Source organism: Balaenoptera musculus, chromosome 1 (genome assembly GCF_009873245.2).
Source record: "Balaenoptera musculus isolate JJ_BM4_2016_0621 chromosome 1, mBalMus1.pri.v3, whole genome shotgun sequence".
NCBI classification, from domain to species: domain Eukaryota; kingdom Metazoa; phylum Chordata; class Mammalia; order Artiodactyla; family Balaenopteridae; genus Balaenoptera; species Balaenoptera musculus.
Genome location: NC_045785.1, coordinates 176165956 through 176192741, shown reverse-complemented (window position 1 = coordinate 176192741; position 26786 = coordinate 176165956). Strand labels below are relative to the sequence as shown.

General features: G+C 35.4%; 1 protein-coding gene across 2 annotated transcripts in view; it reads left to right on the top strand.

Moving 5' to 3' along the window:
* Positions 1-26786, top strand: part of UCHL5 (ubiquitin C-terminal hydrolase L5) — a 50720-nt gene that overhangs the window by 15130 nt on the left and 8804 nt on the right. Inside the window, exons 4-9 of one of the 2 annotated variants that reach the window (XM_036837156.1) lie at positions 9376-9501; positions 9584-9645; positions 9718-9848; positions 11239-11302; positions 19525-19627; positions 20481-20594. In XM_036837156.1, the coding sequence (XP_036693051.1) occupies positions 9376-9501; positions 9584-9645; positions 9718-9848; positions 11239-11302; positions 19525-19627; positions 20481-20594 (600 nt within the window). The remainder of the gene's footprint in view (positions 1-9375; positions 9502-9583; positions 9646-9717; positions 9849-11238; positions 11303-19524; positions 19628-20480; positions 20595-26786) is intronic. The other variant, XM_036837165.1, reaches the window with a different exon arrangement.

Below are 26786 nucleotides of genomic sequence, written 5' to 3'. Positions count from 1 at the left end.
AGGAGATTGGTATTAATCAGTGAAATACAAAATTACAGTGGCAATAAGTGCTGCATGGAGTGAAATGAGAACCGTATTGTGAAGCTCGAAAATAATCTATTAAGACTACCCTCCCTTCGGACACCAACTACAGAGTTTTGGGGACCCCAAACCACCCTCACTTCTGATACTTGCAAGTTAGGGGAGTCCCCAAGACCACCCTCAGGTTCTGTAATTTGTTAGAAAAGCTCATAGACCTCACCAAAGTCTGTTATAGTCACATAGTTTATTACAGTGAAAGGACACAGATTAAATTCAGCCAAGGGAAGAGACACATAGGGCAGAGTCCAGGGAAGCTGCTCCTTGTCTTCTCCCAGGGGAGTCAAAGCCAGCGCCGTAACTTGACTGGCAGTGATGTGTGACAGTGTGCACAGAGTGCTGCCACTCGGGCCATCTCAGCCGATTCTTGGTATCGAGTTTTTATTGGCCCTCAGTCTCCAGCCACCCTGGAGGTTGAGATGATACTGTTGACCCAGAACCCACCCTAAGTCACACTGTGAGACCATCTGTGTGGCCCACAGCCCCCAGGTAAATGAAGACACTTTTGTGAGGCATGGCTTCTCAAGAGCCTAGAGATCACCTCCCTAGAGCCAAGGACAAAGGCCAGGCCTCTCTTAGGGCAAGACTAGATTCTTCACTGCACACATAAAAATGAGACTGACCTCTTCAGGGACATCTGAGAAAGCTTCTCTGAGTAAGTGACATTTCAGCTGAAATCTAAAGGTTAAATAGGTATTAACTGGGGGAAAGAGGTCGAGGATCATCCCAGATTACTAACAGCTTTATAGTAAAAGGGAGTAAGGCTAGTAAAATGTACTGTTACAGGAGGGCCAGTGTAGCTGGACTGGCGAGAGCACAGGCAGGGTGGTCTGAGATGGTGAAGCTGAGCAAGCCATGTGTTAGTCAGGGTTCAGTACGGCTACGTGTAGGGAAACAATGGTTTACAAGAAACACAAGTTTTTCTCTTTCTCATTCACCGTGGAGCGCATCAAGATGGCAGGCTCTTTTGTTTTGCTCCTTTGTGTGTGCTTTCTATTCCAAAGGTTACTTCGTGGTCTGAGATGATGGTTGGAGTTTCAGCCGTTCTGTCTCAATTCCACATTCAAGACAGGGGAAGCGGACAGCACGCTCCTCTCTTTTTGCAGACATTTTCTAGAACTTGCTCACGTTGCATGCTTTCTTCTCTTTGTCCAGAGCTCAGTCACATGGCTGTACTTAGCAGCAGAGGGGGAAGCTGTCCTCATTCCAGGTGGACATGGACCCAGATAAAATTTGGGTCCTCTGTTCATCTGGAAGAGGGAGAAGGTGGGTATTAGAGAATAACTCTCCACTTCCTGCCAAGATGTGGACAGAGGCAGAGCATGCTTGAGCCTTTTGTCTGTATCCTAAGAGCAGTAGAAGGTTATTGAGGTGTTTTAAGAAGGGTGACATGATCAGATTTTCATTTAGAAAAGAGCACTTTGGCTACAGTGTGGGGAATGCATTTGAGGAGGAGGGAGTGGTGTAGGATATGAGACTGCATATCAGTTAGGAGGCTTTTGTAGAAGTCCATGCAAAAGCAGGTAAAAGACTGTTAGTGGTGATAGATGTGAACAGATTTGATTAATACTCAGGTGGTAAAGTAACTAGCACCTTTAGTGTGTAATGATTAGATGTGATGAAGGAAGAGGACAGATCAATCAGTGATATTGAGTGTGTTTTTCTCTTTTCCTTTTTAAAAAACTGATCTTCAGGTACACAGCATGGAATTATGATAATTCTTGACTGATGACACACGCTCATGTCCTCCTTTTATTTATTTGTTTACTTATTTGGTGACTAAGTAATGTAGTAAGCACCTAAGAACCCACTGCCTAGATAAACGTCATCTAACTATCATTTCCTTCTGTCCCACCCATTGTCCCACATAGCTCTCATCCTCCCTCCCTTCATCCAAGTAACCTACATGTGGAATTCTGTATATCATTTCCTTGCTTTCCACTTTCTGTATTTTTTCTAATCCTAAAAGGGCTGTGTGTATATAAAATTTTAACTTGATAAAAAGTATCATGCTCCTTGTAGTTTTGGGAGACTTACTTTTTTGACTTAATATTTTAAGATTTATCCACGAGTTGTTTATTGTAATAGTTAACTTATTTTACATGCTGTACAATAGTAATTGCACGAATGTGCATAAAGAGTAAGTAATTGTTTACTCTTTGTAGATTGGCATTTGAGTTTTCATTTGCATTACTGTAAACTGTATACATTTTTGTACGTCTCCTGTTGTACTTGTGCAAATTTCTCCTGGTACATATCTAGAAGTACAACAGTGCTTCTGATAGGTAAATGTAACTTTAGGAGGAAATATCAAAGTGCTTTCGGAAGTAGATACTCCACTTTACACCCCTACTAGCAATATCTGAGTTACTGTGTAGCCACATACTCCAATATGTGGTATTGTCAGGCTTTTTTAAAAAAAAAATAGATTTATTTATGTATTTATTTTTGGCTGCATTGGGTCTCCGTTGTTGGGTCTTCGTTGCTGCGTGTGGGCTTTCTCTAGTTGTGGCGAGCGGGGGCTACTCTTCATTGCGGTGGCCTCTCTTGTTTCGGAGCATGGGCTCTAGGCACGTGGGCTTCAGTAGTTGTGGCTTGCAGGCTCAGTAGTTGTGGTTTGCGGGCTCTAGAGCACAGGCTCAGTAGTTGTGGCGCATGGGCTTAGTTGCTCTGCGGCATGTGGGATCTTCCCAGACCAGGGCTCAAACCCATGTCCCCTGCATTGGCAGGCAGATTCTCAACCATGGCGCCAGAGGCCTTTTTGATTTTTGCCAGCCAGCTCATTCTAAAATGGTACTTCATTTTGGTCTTGGTTTACATCTCCCTGGGCACTAATCATGTTGAAAGGGTGTTGATGTACTTAGTGGCCATATGTGTTTCTTTTGTGAAATTCTTAAATTATTTTTCTGTAGGACTAGTTGTACTTTTTGATTTGTAGGCGTTGTTTATATCTTCATGATACTGCTTCTCCAAGTTGGCGCCTTATTGTTTTACCTTTTCTGGGTGTCTTTTGATGAATAGAATTTTGTGTTTTATTTATTTATTTATTTTTATAAATTTATTTATTTTATTTATTTATTAATTTTGGCTGCGTTGGGTCTTCGTTGCTGTGTGCTGGCTTTCTCTAGTTGCGGTGAGCGGGGGCTACTCTTCGTTGCAGTGCGCAGGCTTCTCGTTGCGGTGGCTTCTCTTGTTGTGGAGCACGGGCTCTAGGTGCGCGGGCTTCAGTAGTTGTGGCTTGTGGTCTCTAGAGCGCAGACTCAGTAGTTGTGGTGCACGGGCTTAGTTGCTCCATAGCATGTGGGATCTTCCCAGACCAGGGCTCGAACCCGTGTCCCCTGCATTGGCAGGAGGATTCTTAACCACTGCGCCACCACGGAAGCCCGAATTTTGTATTTTAGAGCCAATGCTTTTTTGTATCTTGTTGAAGAAATTGTTATCTATCTGAATTTGTAAAAGATATTTACCTATGCATTTAAATTTTAATTTTTGATATCTATGTCCATAATTCATTGGGAGTTGGATTTTCGGTATATTATATGAGGCAGGGGTTCAATTTCATCTTTTTCCATGTGGATCACCCTTTTTTTCTAACCTCATTTATTGAACATCCATTATTTTCCCTATTTATCGGACATGCCACCTCTGTTGTATACCATAGTTCCGTGTGTGTGTGTGTGTGTGTGTGTGTGTGTGTGTGTGTTTTCTGGACTCTACTGATCAATTTGTTTGTCTCTCTGCCAATACCACACTGTCTTAATTCCTTTCACTTCTTCGTAAGTTCTTATATCTAATAGGTCATGTCTCTTCTCCCTCCTCTTTTTCAGAAATAGCCTTGCTATTCTTGACCCTATGTTCTTCATATAAATTTCAATGTCATCTTATCAAATTGTATGAAAAATTCTGTTGGAATTTTGACTGGAATAGCATTAAATATATGTATCAATTTGGGGAGAATTTATATCTTCATGATACTAAGTCATGAAGTAGTATGTATCTCTATTTAGATCTGCTTTTATTTATCTATTTATTTTTAGATGCTTTTATTATCTTTATTATGTTGCATAATTTTCTCTATAGAGGTTTTACATCTTTTATTAGATTTATCTTAATTCCTTGATCTCTTCGTATAATTATAAATCATCTTTTCTTCAGTTACATTTTCTAGGTGTTTGTTGCTGGTACAAAAAAATGTAATTCATTCTTATGTCTTAATATTATATTTAGCCATTTTGCTAACCTCTGTTATCTCTGTTATTTGTTGGTTTTGGGGGGGTTCTATCTAAATTATGCGTCAAACAAAGCAGTTTCATCTCCTCATTTTGAATCCTTATGTCTCTGATTTATTTTTCTTATCTTACTGACTGGTTAAGACCTCCAGTAAAATCATTGTGGTTTTAAAGGGAATGCTTTTACCATTTCCCATTTCAGATTTTTTTTTCTTAATGTTCAGGTAAGGACATTCTTTTAATAATTTAGCAAGTGTCCTTATTATGGAAGGATTAAGTTTTTTCAAATGCTTTTCTGCATCTATTGAGATGATCATGTTTATTTTCCCTCTTAATAGGTTAATATGGTTAGTTATGTTTATAAATTTTTCTAATATTAAATCATTCTTCCATATCTGAGATAAGCCCAGTTGATCATTCTTCCATATCTGAGGTAAGCCCATATTCTCTTTTTATGCACTGTTGAATTTAGTGCAGTAATATTTGTTTAGAATTTTTACATCTATATTTATGAATGAAATGGCCTTAATTTTCCTTTCTTGTAATGGCTTTGACTAGTTTTAGTATTAGGGTTGTGCTGGCTTCATGAATTGAGTTGGAATTTCCTCTTTTTCTTATTGTCCTGAAGAATTTGGACAGTTTAGACCATCTAAAATTTAGAAGGTCTGTTTCTTCAAATTTTGTTAGAATTGGCCTATAAAACCATCTGTGCCTGGTATTTTCTTTATGAGTATATTTTTAACTACCACTTCAATTTAATAGTTAAAAGACTTATTTGGGCTACTTATTTTTTCTTGACTTAGTTCTGGTAAGATTTTTTTTTTAATTTCTGCATTTTAGCTTAAATTTACAAAATTTTTTTGTATGGTTATTATTACTATCCCCTTATTCTTTTTAATCGGATTTTATTTTTTGTTATATTCCTGACTCCTAGAATTCTGACTCGCCTATTTGGGTGATCCTGCTTTGGGTGATCCTGCTCCATTAATCTATTGCCCTTTATTATTTCATACTAGCATTAGAGGAGCAACCCAGTGGATCTTGTTTGTTTTTAGCCACCTTCAGTCTCTCCTGTAAATTGTCTTAAACTGAACCTTTCTGAATCACTGTATTTACTGTTATTTCCTATTAAAAATCTCTTACTCCTAGCGTGAACTCCTAATTGCTTAAAGGCACTGATTTACTAGGTAACCAATGACCCCATGCTCTGATTACAAGCATACTAATACATACCAATATGCTCATTGTCTCTTGAACATCTCGTCTTAATTTGTTCCTTGTTCGTCCCCTTCACGTTTCATAGAATGAATTTCCTTCTCTATTCTCTAGGTACTACCGGGCTTTCAGAGCTCTATTAAAATTTCACATTCATAGAAAAACCTTCTCTGATACTCCAGTCCAAGATGATTTCTTCCTTCATTATTTTGGTTTTCTGTTCATCTCTTTTACATGTGTATTAATCCTTATGGAAGGATTAAGTTTTTTCAAATGCTTTTCTGCATGTATTGAGATGCAGAAAATTTTAATTTTAATTTAAAATTAAATTGATATCTATGTCCATAATTCATTGGGAGTTGGATTTTGGTATATTATATGAGGACATTTATTTTTTATATATATTTTAAAGTATTATGTTCCCTTTAGGAACCTAGTTTTATCCTCAACCTTTTTTCCCCTTGATTAGTAATGAATATTAAAAAATTTATTAATTTATCCTATAGCTATGACTCAGTGAAGATTGAGTATAATTTATAATGCAGTACTTCAAGCAATTTTAGTAGTATTCCTCTAGGCATCTGCAATGTTCTTTTATATAAACCGTGACAAGAAGTTAGTCTCTAGACCGTGGGTTACTAAGTCAGATGGCTGCAGGATCAGGTTGGCAGCATGAATGTGTGAACTGGGTTTTGTGTAAGAGCTAGGGAGTGGAAGAGCCTAGATGAACTAAAGAATACATGTCCTCTTAAAGGAATTCAAACCAAATTCTTAAGGTTCTGGGGCAGTCCTACTTGTGACCTCCTGCTCTAGCCTTCCTTCTATTCTTAAACTCTACTACTTTATTTAAAAATGTGTTAAAAGCCAAGGTATATAGTAGAACGTTCAGGATAATTTTAAGAAGTTGGGGACTATATATATAATTTATACTGCAATAATTTTTTGTGAAGAAAGATGAAGTTAAAATTCTCCCCAATGGATGTATATAAGGTGATTTTTAAGTGTTTCACGAGGACAAGGACCACATGTCTCTTGTTCACTGTGTGTTCAGCATTTATCACAATGTCTAGCACACAGTGAGTGCTCAGTAATAAATATTTGAACGAATGAATGGCTGTGCACTTTTTTTTTTTTTTTAATATTTTATTTATTTATTTATTTATTTATTTATGGCTGTGTTGGGTCTTCGTTTCTGTGTGAGGGCTTTCTCCAGTTGCAGCAAGTGGGGGCCATTCTTCATCGCGGTGCGCGGGCCTCTCACTATCGCGGCCTCTCTTGTTGCGGAGCACAGGCTCCAGACGCGCAGGCTCAGTAGTTGTGGCTCACGGGCCCAGTTGCTCCGCGGCATGTGGGATCTTCCCAGACCAGGGCTCGAACCCGTGTCCCCTGCATTGGCAGGCAGATTCTCAACCACTGCGCCACGAGGGAAGCCCTGTGCACTTTTTAGTGTCTTAAATTTTTTGTGTTTTGGTAATTCTGTGCAGTATTCCCCCCTTACCTACTGTTTTACTTTCCATGGTTTCAGTCAACTCTGACTGAAATATTAAATGGAAAATTCCAGAAATAAACCATAAGTTTTAAATTGTGTGCCATTCTGAATAGTGTGATGAAATCTCATTCTGTTCCTTCACTGTCCCACGTGGGATGCATCCCTTTGTCCCTCATGTGTGCTACCAGCCTGTTAGTATAGGAAAAAACATGATATATATAGGGGTTGGTACTACCCATGTTTGAGGCATCCATTGGGGGTCTTGGAAAATATCCCCCAAGGATAAGGGGACCACTGTGCTATTTATAACATAACCACTTGGTGGCACTTAACTCATTTAAAAACCTGAAGAGGTATGTTTACACTGAGGCACACCGTAATGACTGTTCTTCACACATATGCAAAATGAGCTGTAATAAATCGTGGACAGTATAAATCCTTATTAACACCGGAAGAGAAGTATCAGTAACCACGAGATTTTTTTCTTTTTTTCCTTAAAAAAAAAAACAGGTTTACTGAAATAAAATTGGTATACAAAAAACTGCACATGTTTAGTGCGTACAATTTGATGAGTTTGAAAAAAAAAATTCCTAAAGTGATAGGTTACAGACTTGAAGTCCTTAGATCATAGGAATGTTTGATAGTATTCTCTGCCATAGCCTCAGCATCTAGCCTAGCATTAGGTACATATTATATCTTTAATGTGTCATCGTTTTGAAAGGATGTGTGAATGAGTATAAATTTTAACTTCTGCTAACTTCGCTTCTACCAACCCATCTCCAGATAATTTTGGCCCAAGATAAGGGAGCACTAAGTCCTGTTTTAGTTAACAACCTTTATGATGTCTCCTTTAATCATTAAAAATTTTCATCCAAGTTTACTAAAGAACTGTGACTCGTATGAGAATACATATTAAAAGAAATCAGCAGCAATGTTAATTGGATTCTAGATCTCCTGTTACTTTTCCTTAATCGTCAATCATAAGATAGTTTTGAGTACAAAATACTGTTAAGAGGAATTACAAGAATGTGGTGGTATCACTGTTTGAGAATTGGGAGTAAGACAGTGTTCTCTAATGGAGAAAGCAGCCTTATCAAGGAATTCCTCAAGCATACTGCAGTCAAAAATGTAAGAACTGGTGGGTACTCACAAGACTTCAAAAGTCTGGCAAAAAAAAGTACAGGAGTATAAGAGTTAATGAGGGAAGATAATGGAAAAATTTTCTTTTGAAATCAGGCAAGATAGAAATGATTTACCAAATTGTAAGATCATAAGTGAATTAGCATTTTTGGAAAATGGTATTTAATTATAATATTGTAATGAAATATAGCAATAGGACTAAACTGTATTTTAAAAAATCATTTATCAAGTTTAATTTAACTCTACAGTTAACCTTGCTGGTGTTGGAAGTGATCATCTGAGGCTCTTTCCACCTCTGTGGTCTCAGCCCTGTGTTAGGTGCTGTAGGGAGGGTGGCAGAAGCCCTCGTCCATAAGTAGGTTATAATCTTGTTGGAGAGACCACATACGTGTACAGAGCCAGCCTCATGTTGTGGCTAAGTACACCAAATTCTAGAACCAGATCACCTGCCTCTTGCTTAGCTCTGGGCCCTTTGGGCAAGCTACTTCACCGCTTTGAGCCTCAGCTTCTACAAATGTAAAATGAGGATAATAATATTACTCCTTCTTCATAGGCTGTTGATTGACAGGATTAAAAGAATTAATACATGTGAAGTGCCTAGAAAATTACCCACACATAGTAAGTGCTATCTAAATGTTCTCTCCTCTCACTAGAATGTAAGGTCCACATAACTTGTTAAATAAACAGTTAATAGCTAGATGACAGCGCTGTAAAGATTGAATTGAAAAATATGTAGACAGTATATACACGTTTTTAGGAATTCAAATGAGGGAAGAAAGTAATATGAGTTGTTGGATGAGTTCTCTAAGAGCCACATCGGTGAGTTGGAGCTTGCGTTGGATACTGAAATATGGGTTGAATATTTATAGGTAGAAGTGAGCATAGGAGGAAGTGAATAAGAGGGAAGGACAAGCTCTTTTGGTTTAATTAGATATATGTTTTAGACCAGGAAAGATTGGTTTTGTTACCCTAACTGGATTGGTTTTCACTGATATTATGAGTTCATTTATTCGATTTCCTAGAATCTTCAGCTCCAGAATTGCAGCAAATCCCTGAAAATAGATTAGATTGGAAATTGATCATGTTTATTATGTTTATGCTAAGACTATATGAAATAAAATTTGGAAACTATTAATTTTTTTCATATTTTGGGGGTCATCGTCACCAGTTAAAAGCTGTTTTTTTTTAACAAATCGATAATATTTTTGCTTTCATATTTTATAGGTAATTAATAATGCTTGTGCTACTCAAGCCATAGTAAGTGTGTTATTGAACTGTACCCATCAAGATGTCCATTTAGGAGACACATTATCAGAGTTTAAAGAATTTTCACAAAGCTTTGATGCAGCTGTGAGTACAGTCGTATTATTCTTAAAATGCCCTGTTTGTGGTGGTTCTTATTTTAATAGGCTATTCTTAAAACTTATTTCAGATGAAAGGTTTGGCACTGAGTAATTCGGATGTGATTCGACAAGTACACAACAGTTTCGCCAGGTAAAGATACTTCATGTGAAATAAATACTGTCTCTGTTTGTTTGTCTCTCACTGTTTTTTTCTTCACTGTAGACAGCAAATGTTTGAATTTGATGCAAAGACATCAGCAAAAGAAGAAGATGCTTTTCACTTTGTCAGTTATGTTCCTGTTAATGGAAGACTGTATGAATTAGATGGATTAAGAGAAGGACCGATTGATTTAGGTAATGTGGTTACTATTCCTGGTATTTCACTTTTGATAAGGACAAAAAGATTGGGTGTTCACCTTTGGTTTAGCCCTAGTCCTGCTTAAGTTTAGAAAGGGGAGGTGACTGTGAGGTGTGATGCCATGCAGGCTTTAAGCTCTTCAGTACTTTATGAAATTAAGTAACAGGTAGTTAGGACATGTTGACTACTGTAGTTGCATTGGGACCTTTAGTTTTTTTCCTAGAAGAAAAGTTTTTTCAACCCATAGATTACATAATTTATTTTTAATTTTTCAGTTTACTTTTAAAAACTACTTTTTTCTGTGTAACTAGTGCATTAATGTGCTGTCCTTTGTGCCAAAGGGTGGATTTGTCCTGATCCCACCCCATCTCCTACCTTGAGCTAATGATAAATGGTTATTGAGGTTGAGGTGGTTCTGATCTAGTAATGAACTAACAGACCCACAAAAGAATTTTAACTCCTTATTTTTACCTCATTAAGTTTTCTTTTTCTTTTTTTTTAAATTAGGTTTAAGTGCAGTGTAACCTGTTTTACTGGAATCTACTGTTACCTGCTGTCCATAAAACTTTATACTTTCAGGTTAAAAAAAAAATTAACACTTCCATTTTGCTTGTTCTTATTGACCATGCCCATGTCTAGAACTAATACTGCATCTAATGCAGATTTACATGTTTAAAAATATTTATTTTTCTATGTTTCTTAAAGTAAATTAATAGAATGTTCTTTTAATTCTGTAGAAGCTGATTTTCTCTGGTTTGGGGGTTGATCTGATCGCTGCATTTTTTTCTCTTCTATCTGGTCAGCCATTCTCTATTCATTAGATCCGTCAGATATAAAGGAAGTAAAATATAAAACAGAACAGCCAGTTTTGCTATACAGCTGGTGGCTATACTAAAATTTAGGTAAAAAAGAGGATTAAAAAACTGGGTAAAATTGGTTTTGCATTGTGTGTGGATTTCATTTTTTTTTTCTGTAGTTATGATGGTGGGGAGTCAGAAAAGGATTGAATCCTTATTTTGTCACTAATATGTGAGCTGGTTTTTCTTAGCCCTCTGTCTCATCATCTGTAAAATGGGGGTAGTTATCCTTATCTCACAGAGTCGAGAGTTTTAATGAAATAATTCCCTAGTTCATTATTTTCTCAAACACTTGTTTAGCACCGCTAAGTGACGCAACAATGTGGAAATGCAAATTATGATAATACTCTTTCCCCTTACCATTACTAAGAAAGTAAGAGTTGGAGCTTAACGTAGTTATGCTAAAAGGTTTTTTACTATCCTGAATTTGTCAGTCAAAATATTAATAAAAAGATATTTTGGACCAAACTTTTGAAATAATATTAATGTTGATTTTATTTGACATAAATGCTTTTACATTTCTTCCTAGGTGCATGCAATCAAGATGATTGGATTAGCGCAGTGAGGCCCGTCATAGAAAAAAGGATACAAAAGTAAATGCTCAGCTAATCTCATTGGCATAACTAATGTTCTCGTTTTTAAACCTTTATTTTATCGTTGTTTTAGCAATACTTATTGAACATCTACTTTTGATTGGATTAATGTGTTCAGGAAATCTATTCGGAAAATCTCTAAATTCTACATCGTAGTAAGTCACCTTGTCTTTATAGAAGTTAAACATGCACATTTCCATTAAGTTAGATATTTTGTACAGTTATTTTGTAGAGTTTTGTTTTTAGGAGTATCTGTCTTTTTTATTAAATTAAACTTTTTATTTCGAGATAATTATATATTCACATTAAGTTATAAAAATAATACAGAGAGCTCCTGTGTACCCTTTACCCTGCAGGAGTAGCGTCTTGTAAAACTATGGTACAATGTCACAGCCAGCTATTGATGTTAATATAGTCAAGGTACAGAATAATTCCATCACCACAGTGGTTCTTCATTTTGCCCTTTTATAGCTACAGCCACTGCCCCCAACCCCACCCTCCCCCATCCTTAATCCCTAGTTCTATAATTTTTGTTATTTAAAGAATGTTATATAAATGGAATCATACAATATGTAACTTTTTTGGATTGTCTTTTTTCACTCAGCATAATTCTCCAGAGATTCATCCAGGTTGTTAAGTATATCGATAGTGCATTCTTTTCTATAGATGGGTAGTAGTCTATGGTATAGATATTCCATTTTTTTGCCCATTCACCCATTGAAGGACATCTGGATTGTTTCCTGTTTTTAGCTGTTATGAATAAAGCTGCAGTAAACATTTGTGTACAGATTTTTGTGTGTACATAAGTTTTCATTTCTCTGGGATAAATACCTAGTTGTATGGTAAATACATGTTTAATTTTTTAAGAAATTGACAAACTCTTCCAGAGTAGCTGTACTATTTTATTTTACATTTCCACCAGCAGTGTAGTATGAGTGATCCAGTTTCTCCACATGCTAGCTAGCATTTTGTCAAAATTTTTTATCTTAGCCATTTTGATAGGTGGGTAGTAATATTTCATTGTGGTTTTAATCTGCATTTCCCTAGTGACTAACGTTGAAAATCATGCCTTTTGTTTATTTTGTAATTGGATTGTTTTTTTGACTCTTGAGCCTTGAAGTTCTTTACATACTCTAGCTATCACTAGTCCTTTGTCAGACACGTTGCCTGAAAATATTCTCTCCCAGTCTATAGCCCATCCTCTCCTCCTCCCAACATGGTTTTTCACAGAGCAAAAGCTCTTAATTCCAGTGAAGTCCAATTTGTCAGTCTTTCCCACTGTGAATTGTATTTTTGTTGTCCAATCTAAGAATTCTTTGCCTAGCCCTAGATCCCAAAGATTTTCTCCTTTTTTTCTAAAAGGTTTATATAACATTTTACATATGTTTATGATCTATTTTGAGTTAATTTTTGTGTGGTGTGAAGTTAAGTCAAGGTTCATTTTTCTTCCTCTGTTTGTCCAATTGGTCTAGCACCATTTGTTAAAAAGGCTATCCTTCCTCCTCTGAACTGCTGCTGCACCCTTGTAAAAAAAATCCAGTGGGGCATATTTGTGTGGGTCTATTTCTGGTTCACTGTTCTGTTCCATTGATCTATTTGTCTGCTGTCTGCAAGTACTACAGAGTCTTGATGACTGTAGCTATATTGTAAGTCTTGAAATCAGGTAGACAAATGCCCCCAACTTTATTCTTTTTCTTCAGAATTGTTTTAGCTGTTATAGATACTCTGCCCTCCATGTAAATTTTAGTATAATCTTGTATCTACAAAAATTCTTGTTGAGATTTTGATAGGAATTGTGTCAAACATCAATTTTAAGAGAATTGGCATTTTTACTATATTGATTTTTCCAATCCATGAACATGGTATGTCTATCCATTTACTTGGATCTTCTTTAATTTCTTTCATCAGCATTTTGTAGTTTTCCACATGCTAGTTCCATACGTATTTTGTCAGATTTATACCCAAGCACTTCATATTCTTTTGAGTGATTACAAATGATACTATATTTTCATTTTTGTTCCATGTGATCATTGTTAGTGTGTAGAAATAAAGTTGATTTTTTTCTTTCTTTGTCTTGTATCCTTCAACCTTGCTAAGCTCACCCACCAGCTTTAGAAGTTTTGTGAATTCCTTGACATTTCCTACATATTGACAGATGATCATGTCATTTGCAAATAGGCACAGTTTTGAATTCGGCTATTTCTAATTTAAGTTTTATCAGTTTTTCCCTTACATATTCTGCAGGTCTCTTGTTTGTTGCATAAACATTTATGATCACTATTTCTTCTTAGTGGATTGACCTTTTTATCATTATGCAATATTTCTCTCTAGTAATTTTCTTTGCTCTGAAGTTTACTTTATCTCACAGTAATATAGCCACTTCTGCTTTGTTTTGATTCATATATGCATGATATATTTTTTCCATCCTTTTACTTTCAACCTACCTATGTCATTATATTTGAAGTGAATTTCATATAGACAGCATATATTGAATCATATCTTTTAGTCCACTCTGATATTTTCTGTCTTACTTGGTAGATTGAGACCATTTACATTGAATGTAATGGATTTATAAAATTACGTATAAAATGAAATGTATATTTAATATGTAATTATTAATGTCTTATGGTTTAAATCTGACATTAAAATTTTTTCTCTTTGTTCTGTTTTTTTGTTTGGTTCTCTGTTTTCCTTTTCCTGCTTTTCTGTGAGTTACTCAGACATCTATAGTGGTTTTGAGTTTATTTCTTTGTATGGCTTTTCTAATGGTTTCTCTAACTTATCCCAATCTACTGGTGTTAACATTTTACCAGTTTGAGTGAAGTGTAGAAGTCTTACCTTCTTTTATGTACTTTTACTGTCCATTGTTATATTTGTCTTAAATAATTCCTCTACATACATTTAGGACTCCATCAGACAGTATTATAATTTTTATTTTAACCATGAAGCTTAATTTAAAAAACTTAAGAGAAGGAAAATGTATTTACCCATATTTTTACTTTTTCCATTGTTCTTTCTTCTTCATGTTCCAGAACTAAATTCTTTTATCATTTCCTGTCTGTTTAGAAAACTTCATTTAGCCATTCCTTTAGGGTAGTTCTGCTGTCAACAGAGTCCTAGTTTTTCTTCATTTAAGAATGTCTTGATTTCCCTTTTATTTCTGAAGGTTATTTTCACTGTGTATAGAATTCCAGGTTGATAGTCTTTTCTTTTAGCACCTGAAAATTGTTATGTCGCTCCCTTCTGGCCTCCATGGTTTCTACTGGTAAATCCACTGTTGTTCAAACAGGTTTTGCCCTATAGATATGGTGGTGTTTCTCCTGTTGTTGGTCTCAAATTATTTTTTTTTTTGGTTTGTTTTTAGTTTTCATATATTTGAGTATGATGTGTCTTGGTGTGGATTTCTGTGCATTTATTCTGTTTGGATTTTGCTTAGCTACTTGAATCTGTGCGTTTATGTCTTGTCAAATATGGGAAGTTTTTAACCATTATAACTTGGAGAACTTTTTCAATCTCACCCTCTTTCTCACCTCTTCCAGGACTCCAATGACACAAATGTCTCCTGCTTTAGTCCCACAGGTCCCTGGGGCTCTCTTTATTTTTCTTAGTCTCTTTTCTTTGTTCAGTTGGGTAATTTCTGTTGTTCTACTTTTCAGTTCACTAATTCTTTCCTCTGTCTCCTCCATTCTGCTGTTGAACTCACCCATTGAGCTTTTTTATTGTTTTATATTTCAGGTGTAAAATTTCCATTTGTTTCTTCTTTATATCTTCTGTTTCTTTGCTGAGACTTTCTATTTTTTGTTTCCAGGGTGTTCAGAATTGTTCATTGGATCATTTTTATGATGGCTGTTTTAAAGTCTCTGTCAGTTAATTCGGACATCTATCATCGCTCTATCTGTTGAATGTCTCTCATTCAAATTGAGCTTTTCATGATTTTTAATAGGACAAGTGATTATTGATTGAAACCTGGGCGTTTTCAGTACTATATTATAAGACTCTGAATCTTATTTAAAACTTCTCTTTTAGCTGGTTTTTATGGGCACTGTTCTGGCAGGGTAAATCAGGGATGCCACCCCATTACTGCCAGGTGGAAGTAGAAGTCCAGGTTCCCCACTCTGTCTTCATTGACACCTGAGGTGGGAACGGGTTCCTTGTTACTGCTGGGCAGGGGGTGGGAGTTCTGGTCCCCAGTATGGCTTCCCCTGATACTACCCTGGCCGGGAGGAGTAGCAGTGCCTTGTGACTGCTCTCTACATGGCTCCACTGATACCAAATTTGGGAGGGGGGCTTCTTTACTCCTGGATGGTAGTGACTTCACATTTGGCTTCCCACTTAGTTTCCTCTGACACTGCAAATAGATGTCATTACTGTTTGCAGGGATGAAAGTCCTAGCTCCCTACACAGCCTTTTCTGACACCACCCCAGGTGCCTGTTACAGCCTGGTGGGGGTGGAAGTCCAGGCTCCCTACCCAGCCTTTGCTGGCCAGTAGGGTTTGGGCCAGTTTTTTCAGTTGTGTTTGGGTATGGTAGAGTGGTTATTGTCTCAAAGTTTTCTGTCTCATGAGGTTGCCCCTTTCCTGTTTGGATAGAAAGAGCAGACTATTGTTGGAGCTTTTTTGTCTGTGCCTGTTGGCATTTCTCAATTGATGGCTTCTTTAACTCCAAGGCCAGGACATATGCAGCAGAATGATAAGCCAGAGACTTCACCACTGTCATTCTTGGGTCCTGGTTCCCTAGCATGTCTGCCTTCTCTTCACTTTTCGAATTTTAATTTTTTTCATTTTTTAAAAAATATATGTCTAGATTTTTTTAGTTTGATATTTTTTACTGGGAGGAGTAGGGAAATCGAAGTCCCATAAGTAGAGTTTTAAAAACAGCATTTTTACATAGTTCAAAGTCCTATAGTTATACTGGGCCATATTCTTTCCAGTGAATAGAACTATTTATGAGAAGCTCTTGCAGGTGAACTAATGCAAAAACAGGCTTACATTTTCTACATGTTTTCATCTGGTTAAGTGCCATTTACATAATGTTATGGATAATCTTTCCAATGTCAATCCTTACCATAAACAAGCTTATACTCTAAGATGTTTCATTGGTTTCAGAGTAGTGAAAATAAAGCAGTATTCAGAAATTTTACAAGAGATTATTTATAACATATTACATAAATATATATTTATATATGATAAAAGTACAAGTGAAATGTAAAACATATATTAGTTAAGAATAGAAACAAAATCATGATTTGGAAAAAATTATATAGTAAGGAATATAGTTAATACCATGAAGATGCCAGTAAAATTAATTCAACAAATGTGAGGTCTTAGTTTAATTATTTTTTCTAATTGAGATAAAAGGTAATTGATAGTTACCATATTTTTTGTGAAAGTATGAGAACTGATGAAAACACGTTATTTCAAATGTCTAGGAGGTACTAAAACATTTAATAATATATTTGTGATTGATGAAATTTAGCTGATTTTTTCCTTTCATATATGAAAGCTTATTTATCTGTCTATAGACAAAAGTATTAATAAATAAATTTATATTGAAGTATAGTTGACTTCCAATACTGTATTAGTTTCAGGTGTACAACATATTTTTATAGATTATGCATCATACAAAGTTATAACAATATTATTGACTATATTCCTTGTGCTAAATGTTACATCCCTGTTTATTTATTTTATAAATGGTAGTTTATACCTCTTAATCCCCTTCACCTATTTCACCTACCCTGCCAATTCCCCACTCAACTACTAGTTTGTTCTCTATATCTGAATTTGTTTGAGTTTGTTTCTGTTTGGTTATATTTGTTTTGTTTTTTATAGTGAAATCATATAATATTTGTTTTTCTCTGTCTTACTTATTTCACTTAGCATAATACCCTCTAGGTTCATCCATGTTGTTGCAGATGGCAAGATTTCCTTCTTTTATATGGCTAAGTAATATTCCATTGTGTGTGTGTATAAAACATCTTTTTTATCCATTCATCAGTCAATGGACACTTAGGTTGCTTTCATATCTTGGCTATTGTAAATAATGCTGCTGTAAACATTGGGGTACATACATCTTTTCAAACCTGTGTTTTTGTTTTCTTTGGAAAAATACCTAGAAGTGAAATTGCTGGATTGTGAACTCTTTATATATTTTGGATATTAACCTGTTATCAGATATATCATTTGCAAATATCTTCTCCCATTCAGTAGGCAGCCTTTTCATTTTGTTGGTGCTTTCCTTTGCTGTGCAAAAGCTTTTTAGTTTGATGTAGTCCATTTGTTTATTTTTTATTTTGTTTCCCTTGCTCGAGGGGACAGATCCAAAAATTATTGCTAAGACCAATGTGAAAGAGCTACTGCCTATGTTTCTTCTAGGAGTTTTATGGTTTCAGGTCTAACATTTAAGTCTGTAATCCATTTTGAGTTTATTTTTGTATATGGTGTGAGAAAATGGTTTAGTTTCATTCTTTTACATGTAGCTGTCCAGTTTTTCCAACAACACTTATTGAAGAGACTTTTTCCCCATTGTATATTCTTGCCTCCTTTGTTGTAGATTAATTGACTGTGTGTTTTGTGGGTTTATTTCTGGACTCCGTTCTGTTCCACTGATCTATATGTGTGTTTTTGTGCCAGTACCATACTGTTTTGATTACTTTGGCTTTATAGTATAGTTTGAAGTCAGGGAGCATGATACCTTCAGCTTTTTCTTTCCCAAGATTGCTTTAGCTATTTGGGGTCTTTTGTGGTTTCATACAAATTTTAGGAATATTTGTTCTAGTTCTGTGAAAATAGGGATTATTGAATCTGTAGGTTGCTTTGGGTGGTATGGACATTTTAACAGTATTAATTCTTCCAATCCATGAGCGTGGTATATCTTTCTATTTGTGTTGTCTTCAGTTTCTTTCATCAATATCTTACAGTTTTCAGAGTACAGGTCTTTCATCTCCTTGTTTAACTTTATTCCTAGTTATTTTATTCTTTTTGATGCACTTGTAAATGGAATTGTTTTCTTGATTTCTCTTTCTGATAGTTCATTATTAGTGTACAGAAATGCAACAGATTTCTGTGTTTTGATTTTGTATGCTATAACTTTAGTGAATTCACTTATTCTAATAGTTTTTTGGTAGAATTTTTAGGATTTTTTTGTATTTAATATCATGTCATCTGCAAATAGTGAGTTTTACTTTTTCCCTTCCAATTTGGATGCCTTTTATTTCTTTTATTTTTTTTTGTATGATTGCTGTGGCTAGGACTTCTAATACTATATTGAATAAAAGTGGTGAGAGTGGGCATCCTTGTCTTCTTACTGATCTTAGAGGAAAAGCTTTTAGCTTTTCACTGTTGAGTATGATGTTAGCTGTGGGTTTGGCTTAAATGACCCTTATTATGTTGAGATTGTTCTGTCTATGCCAAGTTTGTTAAGAGTTTTTATCATGAATGGATGTTGAATTTTGTTAAATACTTTTTCTGCCTCTATTAAGATGATCATGTGATTTCTGTCCATTGTTTTGTTGACATAGTTATAACGTTGATTGATTTGTGTATACTGAACCATCTTTGCATCCCTGGAATAAATCCCACTTGATCATTATGTGCAATCCTTTTAATGTATTGTTGAATTCTGTTTGCTAATATTGGGGATTTTTTGCATCTGTGTTCATCAGGGATATTGGTCTGTAATTTTCTTTTTCTGTAGTGTCTTTGGTTTTTGTATCAGGGTAATGCTGGACTCATAGAATGACTTTGGAAGTATTCCCTCCTCTTCAGTTTTTTGGAATAGTTTGAGAAATAAAGGCATTAATTCCTCTTTAAATGTTTGGTAGAATTCCCTGTGCAGTCCTCTGGTCCTGGAGTTTTGGTTGTTGGGATTTTTTTGTTTAGTGATTCAATTACATTACTAATAATCAGTCTGTTCAGATTTTCTGTTTCTTCCTGATTAAGTCTTGGAAGATTGTTTCTAGGAAAGTATCCATTTCTTCTAGGTTGCTCAATTTGTTGGTGTATCATTTTTCATAGTATTCTCTTAAGATTGTTTGTATTTTTGTGATACTGGTTGTAACTTCTCCTCTTTAGGAAAGATTTTTTAAAATGTCAGTTTTTATGGTTAGCCAATTGGTAGATCTGTGTTTACCCCAGAGAATAAGGGGGTAATCACAATAGATTATCTTAATTGTAATAGTGTTACATTTCTTTACTACATTATAAACTTTAATTTTTTTTTAGGTACAGTGAAGGTGAAATTCGATTTAACTTAATGGCCATTGTGTCTGACAGAAAAATGATATATGAACAGAAGATAGCAGAGTTACAAAGACAACTTGCTGAGGTTTGTGGCCATGTTTTTATGTACAAAGTTCTAGCTTAGTTATTCTCTCAGGGAAACTATTTATTTTCTTCTTTCCTTTTTTCCTTCTTCCTTCTTTCTTTGTCTGAAATGTAGATTTAATCAAGTATCCTGAGTGGTAATTAAGAGAATATGCTCTGGAGTTAGGCTTCTTAGATTCAGCTCCTGCCTTTGCCACTTAGTGGAAGTATGATTTTGAGTGTATTTCTTTGTGCCTCACTTTCTTCATGTAAAGTAGGGATAATAGTATTTACCTTAAAAGGTGGTTGTGAAGAATAACTGAGATAACGTATATATAAACCACTTAAAAAAGTGACTGACAAATAGGATGTGCTAAATAAGTGTTAACAATTTACTGTAATTTCATTATATAATTAAGCAAGTTAGAATATATTTCTGACAGAATTAATTGGGCACATTTAGATTCACATGTAATCGTTACTCTTCCTTATGATGATTATCTTTCTAGTAAATATGATTGGAGAAGAGAATTAGTAATAGACAAAGACTTTTTTTTTAATGTTCCTTTGATCACATTTTCATGAGTATATTTAAGCAGATTTACTTTATAGCTCAACAGCAGATTATAGCAATTCAGTTTGCTACAGTATAGATTGTTTTTAGATAAAAATTCATATGTATTGTTGTAGAACATAGAAAATTGGAAGATACTACTTAGCTTTTATCCTTTAATATTGCAGTTAGTAAGTTGGTATTCCATCACCAATATTAAGAATAAAATTTGAAAATGATTGTACTATGTTTATCATTTAAAAATAATTTAGACTTAAGCCTCAGTCATTAGGGTGTGCTATTTCTTTTTCTTTCCCCTAAGGAGGAACCCATGGATACAGATCAGGGTAATAACATGTTAAGTGCTATTCAGTCAGAGGTTGCCAAAAATCAGATGCTTATTGAAGAAGAAGTACAGAAATTAAAAAGATATAAGGTATGTACTTTTTATTTGTTCCTTTAATGTTTTAATATAGAGTGGTATATTTTGACACGAAGATATGTTGAATGCTTGATTGTTTTTTCCCCATCATTTACACTTTTCCAGAATAATGTGTTGAGTCCCTGGCATCCAACAAAGGTAACTAGTGAGGTTTCTTTCCTTTTTTTTTTTTTTCTTTTTTTTCAGGTATTATTACAAACAGATATTTAACATATTTGATGCTAAAGTTCACTGCAGTTATTACTGATGCTCAAATTATCCCATCTTTAGCCACTGGAAGCCACTTCAGGCTGTCTCCTAAGTCCTTTTGATGTGACTCTCTTCATCTTTGATAGCTTCCTTGCTTTGTAGTATGACAAGATGTTTCAGACTCATCTTGTACATTTCCTGCTTCAGACTTGGAATCAGCCATTTTTTCAAGAAGTCCTGAGTGCTTTCGGTGAGAAATGGTATTTAGAAACCATTATCTGGTTGCTCAGGGTGCTCAGTCATACTGATTATTCATTATTTCTAGGAATTTTCAGAGCTAAGAAATACGTTTTTATTTCCCGTTTTATTTTTGAAGAGAAAATGCAACATGGATTCATATTAATACTCAAATTTAGGATTAAAGGGCTTTATATTTGAAGTTAAGCATTTGTATCTTTTCACCTGAAAGTCTTGGTTTCTATCAACATTAACATAATTACCTATTTGCTTTATGCTGTCTATCTGTACTTGTATGTATATATAAAAAGGTTCAGAATAACAGTGCCAGTAGTGTTAATAACAACTGAGAAGTTTTTTCTTCAGTTAATTTTTTCCTTAGGATATATTTCATTTTGGATGTGCAATCAAATTAGCATATTTTAAAATTCATCTGAAAAAATTTTCTCTTGGTGTCATTCTATCACCAACTTAATACAAAGTTGGATTCGTTTTTTAGATTTTGCTTTCCAGTTTTTTTAGGGTTTTACATTTTTAAAATTTATTTTAATTATGTCAAACGTTATATAACTCAGAGTAAAATATTAAGCAAGGCTGTCTTTAATAATGTCATTCTCCTTCACTTGCAGTCTGTCTGATAAGCTTTTTTTTTTTTTTTAAACATCTTTATTGGAGTATAATTGCTTTACAATGGTGTGTTAGTTTCTGCTTTATAACAAAGTGAATCAGTTATACATATACATATGTCCCCATATCTCTTACGTCTTGCATCTCCCTCCCTCCCACCCTCCCTATACCACCCCTCTAGGTTGTCAAAAAGCACCGAGCTGATCTCTCTGTGCTATGTGGCTGCTTCCTACTAGCTATCTGTTTTACGTTTGGTAGTGTATATATGTCCGTGCCACTCTCTCACTTTGTCCCACCTTACCCTTGCCCCTCCCTGTGACCTCAAGTCCATTCTCTAGTAGGTCTGTGTCTTTATTCCCGTCTTGCCACTAGGTTCTTCATGACCTTTTTCTTTTTTTTTTAGATTCCATATATATGTGTTAGATACGGTATTTGTTTTTCTCTTTCTGACTTACTTCACTCTGTATGACAGACTCTAGGTCCATCCATCTCACTACAAATAACTCAATTTCATTTCTTTTTAGGGCTGAGTAATATTCCATTGTATATATGTGCCACATCTTCTTTATCCATTCATCTGTTGATGGACACTTTGGTTGCTTCCATGTCCTGGCTATTGTAAATAGAGCTACAGTGAACATTGTGGTACATGACTCTTTTTGAATTATGGTTTTCTCAGGGTATATGCCCAGTAGTGGGATTGCTGGGTCGTATGGTAGTTCTATTTTTAGTTTTTTAAGGAACCTGCATACTGTTCTCCATAGCGGCTGTATCAATTTACATTCCCACCAACAGTGGGAGAGGGTTCCCTTTTCTTCACACCCTCTCCAGCATTTATGGTTTGTAGATTTTTTGATGATGGCCATTCTGACTGGTGGGAGATGATACCTCATTGTAGTTTTGATTTGCATTTCTCTAATGATTAATGATGTTGAGTATTCTTTCATGTGTTTGTTGGCAATCTGTATATCTTCTTTGGAGAAATGTCTATTTAGGTCTTCTGCCCATTTTTGGATTGGGCTGTTCGTTATTTGATATTGAGCTGCATGAGCTGCTTGTACATTTTGGAGATTAATCCTGTCAGTTGCCTCATTTGCAAATATTTTCTCCCATTCTGAGGGTTGTCTTTTCGTCTTGTTTATGGTTTCCTTTGCTGTGCAAAAGCTTTTAAGTTTCATTAGGTCCCATTTGTTTATTTTTGTTTTTATTTCCATTTTTCTCGAAGGTGGGTCGAAAAGGATCTTGCTGTGATTTATGTCATAGAGTGTTCTGCCTATGTTTTCCTCTAAGAGTTTGATAGTGTCTGGCCTTACATTTAGGTCTTTAATCCACTTTGAGTTTATTTTTGTGTATGGTGTTAGGGAGTGTTCTAATTTCATTCTATTACGTGTAGCTGTCCAGTTTTCCCAGCACCACTTATTGAAGAGGCTGTCTTTTCTCCACTGTATATTCTTGCCTCTTTTATCAAAGATAAGGTGACCATATGTGCGTGGGTTTATCTCTGGGCTTTCTATCCTGTTCCACTGATCTATATTTCTGTTTTTGTGCCAGTACCATACCCTCTTGATTACTGTAGCTTTGTAGTATTGTCTGAAGTCAGGGAGCCTGATTCCTCCAGCTCCGTTTTTCTTTTCAAGATTTCTTTGGCTGTTCGGGATCTTTTGTGTTTCCATACAAATTGTGCAATTTTTTGTTCTAGTTCTGTGAAAAATGCCAGTTGTAGTTTGATAGGGATTACATTGAATCTGTAGATTGCTTTGGGGAGTATAGTCATTTTCACAGTGTTGATTCTTCTAATCCAAGAACATGGTGTATCTCTCCATCTATTTGTATCATCTTTAATTTCTTTCATCAGTGTCTTGTAATTTTCTGCATACAGGTCTTTTGTCTCCTTAGGTAGGTTTATTCCTAGGTATTTTATTCTTTTTGTTGTAATGGTAAATGGGAGTGCTTCCTTAATTTCTCCTTCAGATTTTTCATCTTTAGTGTATAGGAATGCAAGAGATTTCTGTGCATTAATTTTGTATCCTGCTACTTTACCAAATTCATTGATTAGCTCTGGTAGTTTTCTGGTAGCATCTTTAGGATTCTCTATGTATAGTATCATGTCATCTGCAAACAGTGACAGCTTTACTTCTTCTTTTCCGATATGGATTCCTTTTATTTCTTTTTCTTCTCTGATTGCTGTGGCTAACACTTCCAAAACTATGTTGAATAATAGTGGTGAGAGTGGGCAACCTTGTCTTGTTCCTGATCTTAGTGGAAATGGTTTCAGTTTTTCACCATTGAGGACGATGTTGGCTGTGGGTTTGTCATATATGGCCTTTATTATGTTGAGGAAAGTTCCCTCTATGCCTACTTTCTGGAGGGTTTTTATCATAAATGGGTGTTGAATTTTGTCGAAAGCTTTCTCTGCGTCTATTGAGATGATCATATGGTTTTTCTCCTTCAATTTGTTAATATGGTGTATCACATTGATTGATTCGCATATATTGAAGAATCCTTGCATTCCTGGGATAAACCCCACTTGATCATGGTGTATGATCCTTTTAATGTGCTGTTGGATTCTGTTTGCTAGTATTTTGTTGAGGATTTTTACATCTATGTTCATCAGTGATATTGGCCTGTAGTTTTCTTTCTTTGTGACATCTTTGTCTGGTTTTGGTGTCAGGGTGATGGTGGCCTCGTAGAATGAGTTTGGGAGTGTTCCTCCCTCTGCTATATTTTGGGAGAGTTTGAGAAGGATAGGTGTTAGCTCTTCTCTAAATGTTTGATAGACTTCACCTGTGAAGCCATCTGGTCCTGGGCTTTTGTTTGTTGGAAGATTTTTAATCACAGTTTCAATTTCAGTGCTTGTGATTGGTCTGTTCATATTTTCTATTTCTTCCTGGTTCAGTCTTGGAAGGTTGTGCATTTCTAAGAATTTGTCCATTTCTTCCAGGTTGTCCATTTTATTGGCATAGAGTTGCTTGTAGTAATCTCTCATGATCCTTTGTATTTCTGCATTGTCCGTTGTTACTTCTCGTTTTTCATTTCTAATTCTATTGATTTGAGTCTTCTCCCTGTCTTTCTTCATGAGGCTGGCTAATGGTTTATCAATTTTGTTTATTTTCTCAAAGAACCAGCTTCTAGTTTTATTGATCTCTGCTATCGTTTCCCTCATTTCTTTTTCATTTATTTCTGATATGATCTTTATGCTTTCTTTCCTTCTGCTAACTTTGGGGTTTTTTTGATCTTCGTTCTCTAATTGCGTTAGGTGTAAGGTTAGGTTGCTTATTTGAGATGTTTCTTGTTTCTTAGGGTAGGATTGTATTGCTATAAACGTCCTTCGTAGGACTGCTTTTGCTGCATCCCATAGGTTTTGGGTCATCGTGTTTTCATTGTCATTTGTTTCTAGGTATTTTTTGATTTCCTCTTTGATTTCTTCAGTGATCTCTTGGTTATTAAGTAGTGTATTGTTTAGCCTCCATGTGTTTGTATTTTTTACGGATTTTTTCCTGTAATTGATATCTAGTCTCATAGCACTGTGGTCGGGAAAGATACTTGATATGATTTCAATTTTCTTAAATTTATCAAGGCTTGATTTGTGCCCCAAGATATGATCTATCCTGGAGAATGTTCCATGAGCACTTGAGAAGAAAGTGTATTCTGTTGTTTTTGGATGGAATGTCCTATAAATATCAATTAAGTCCATCTTGTTTAATGTATCATTTAAAGCTTGTGTTTCCTTATTTGTTTTCATTTTGGATGATCTGTCCATTGGTGAAAGTGGTGTGTTAAAATCCCCTACTATGAGTGTGTTGCTGTCGATTTCCCCTTTTATGGCTGTTAGTATTTGCCTTATGTATTGAGGTGCTCCTATGTTGGGTGCATAAATATTTACAATTGTTATATCTTCTTGCGTTGATCCCTTGATCATTATGTAGTGTCCTTCTTTGTCTCCTGTAATAGTCTTTGTTTTAAAATCTATTTTGTCTGATATGAGAATTGCTACTCCAGCTTTCTTTTGATTTCCATTTGCATGGAATATCTTTTTCCATCCCCTCACTTTCAGTCTGTATGTGTCCCTAGGTCTGAGGTGAGGCTCTTGTAGACAGCATATATATGGGTCTTGTTTTTGTATCCATTCAGCCAGTCTATGTCTTTTGGTTGGAGCAGTTAATCCATTTACATTTAAGGTAATTATCGATATGTATGTTACTATTACCATTTTCTTAATTGTTTTGGGTTTGTTATTGTAGGTCTTTTCCTTCTCTTGTGTTTCCTGCCTAGAGAAGTTCCTTTAGTATTTGTTGTAAAGCTGGTTTGGTGGTACTGAATTCTCTTAGCTTTTGCTTGTCTGTAAAGGTTTTAATTTCTCCGTGAAATCTGAATGAGATCCATGATGGGTAGAGTAATCTTGGTTGTAAGTTTTTCTCCTTCATCAGTTTAAATATGTCTTGCCACTCCCTTCTGGCTTGCAGAGTTTCTGGTGAAATATCAACTGTTAACCTTATGGGGATTCCCTTGTGTGTTATTTGTTGTTTTTCCCTTGCTGCTTTTAATATGTTTTCTTTATATTTAATTTTGGATAGTTTGATTAATATGTGTCTTGGCGTGTTTCTCCTTGGATTTATCCTGTATGGGACTCTCTGTGCTTCCTGGACTTGATTAACTATTTCCTTTCCCATATTAGGGAAGTTTTCAAGTATAATCTCTTCAAATATTTTCTCAGTCCCTTTCTTTTTCTCTTCTTCTTCTGGGACCTCTATAATTCGAATGTTGGTGCGTTTAATGTTGTCCCAGGGGTCTCTGAGACTGTCCTCAATTGTTTTCATTCTTTTTTCTTTATTCTGCTCTGCAGTAGTTATTTCCACTATTTTATCTTCCAGGTCACTTATCCGTTCTTCTGCCTCTGTTATTCTGCTATTGATCCCTTCTAGAGAATTTTTAATTTCATTTATTGTGTTGTTCATCACTGTTCGTTTACTGTTTAGTTCTTCGAGGTCCTTGGTAAACGTTTCTTGTGTTTTCTCCATTCTATTTCTAAGAGTTTGGATCATCTTTACTATCATTATTCTGAATTCTTTTTCAGGTAGACTGCCTATTTCCTCTTCATTTGTTAGGTGTGGTGGGTTTTTGCCTTGCTCCTTC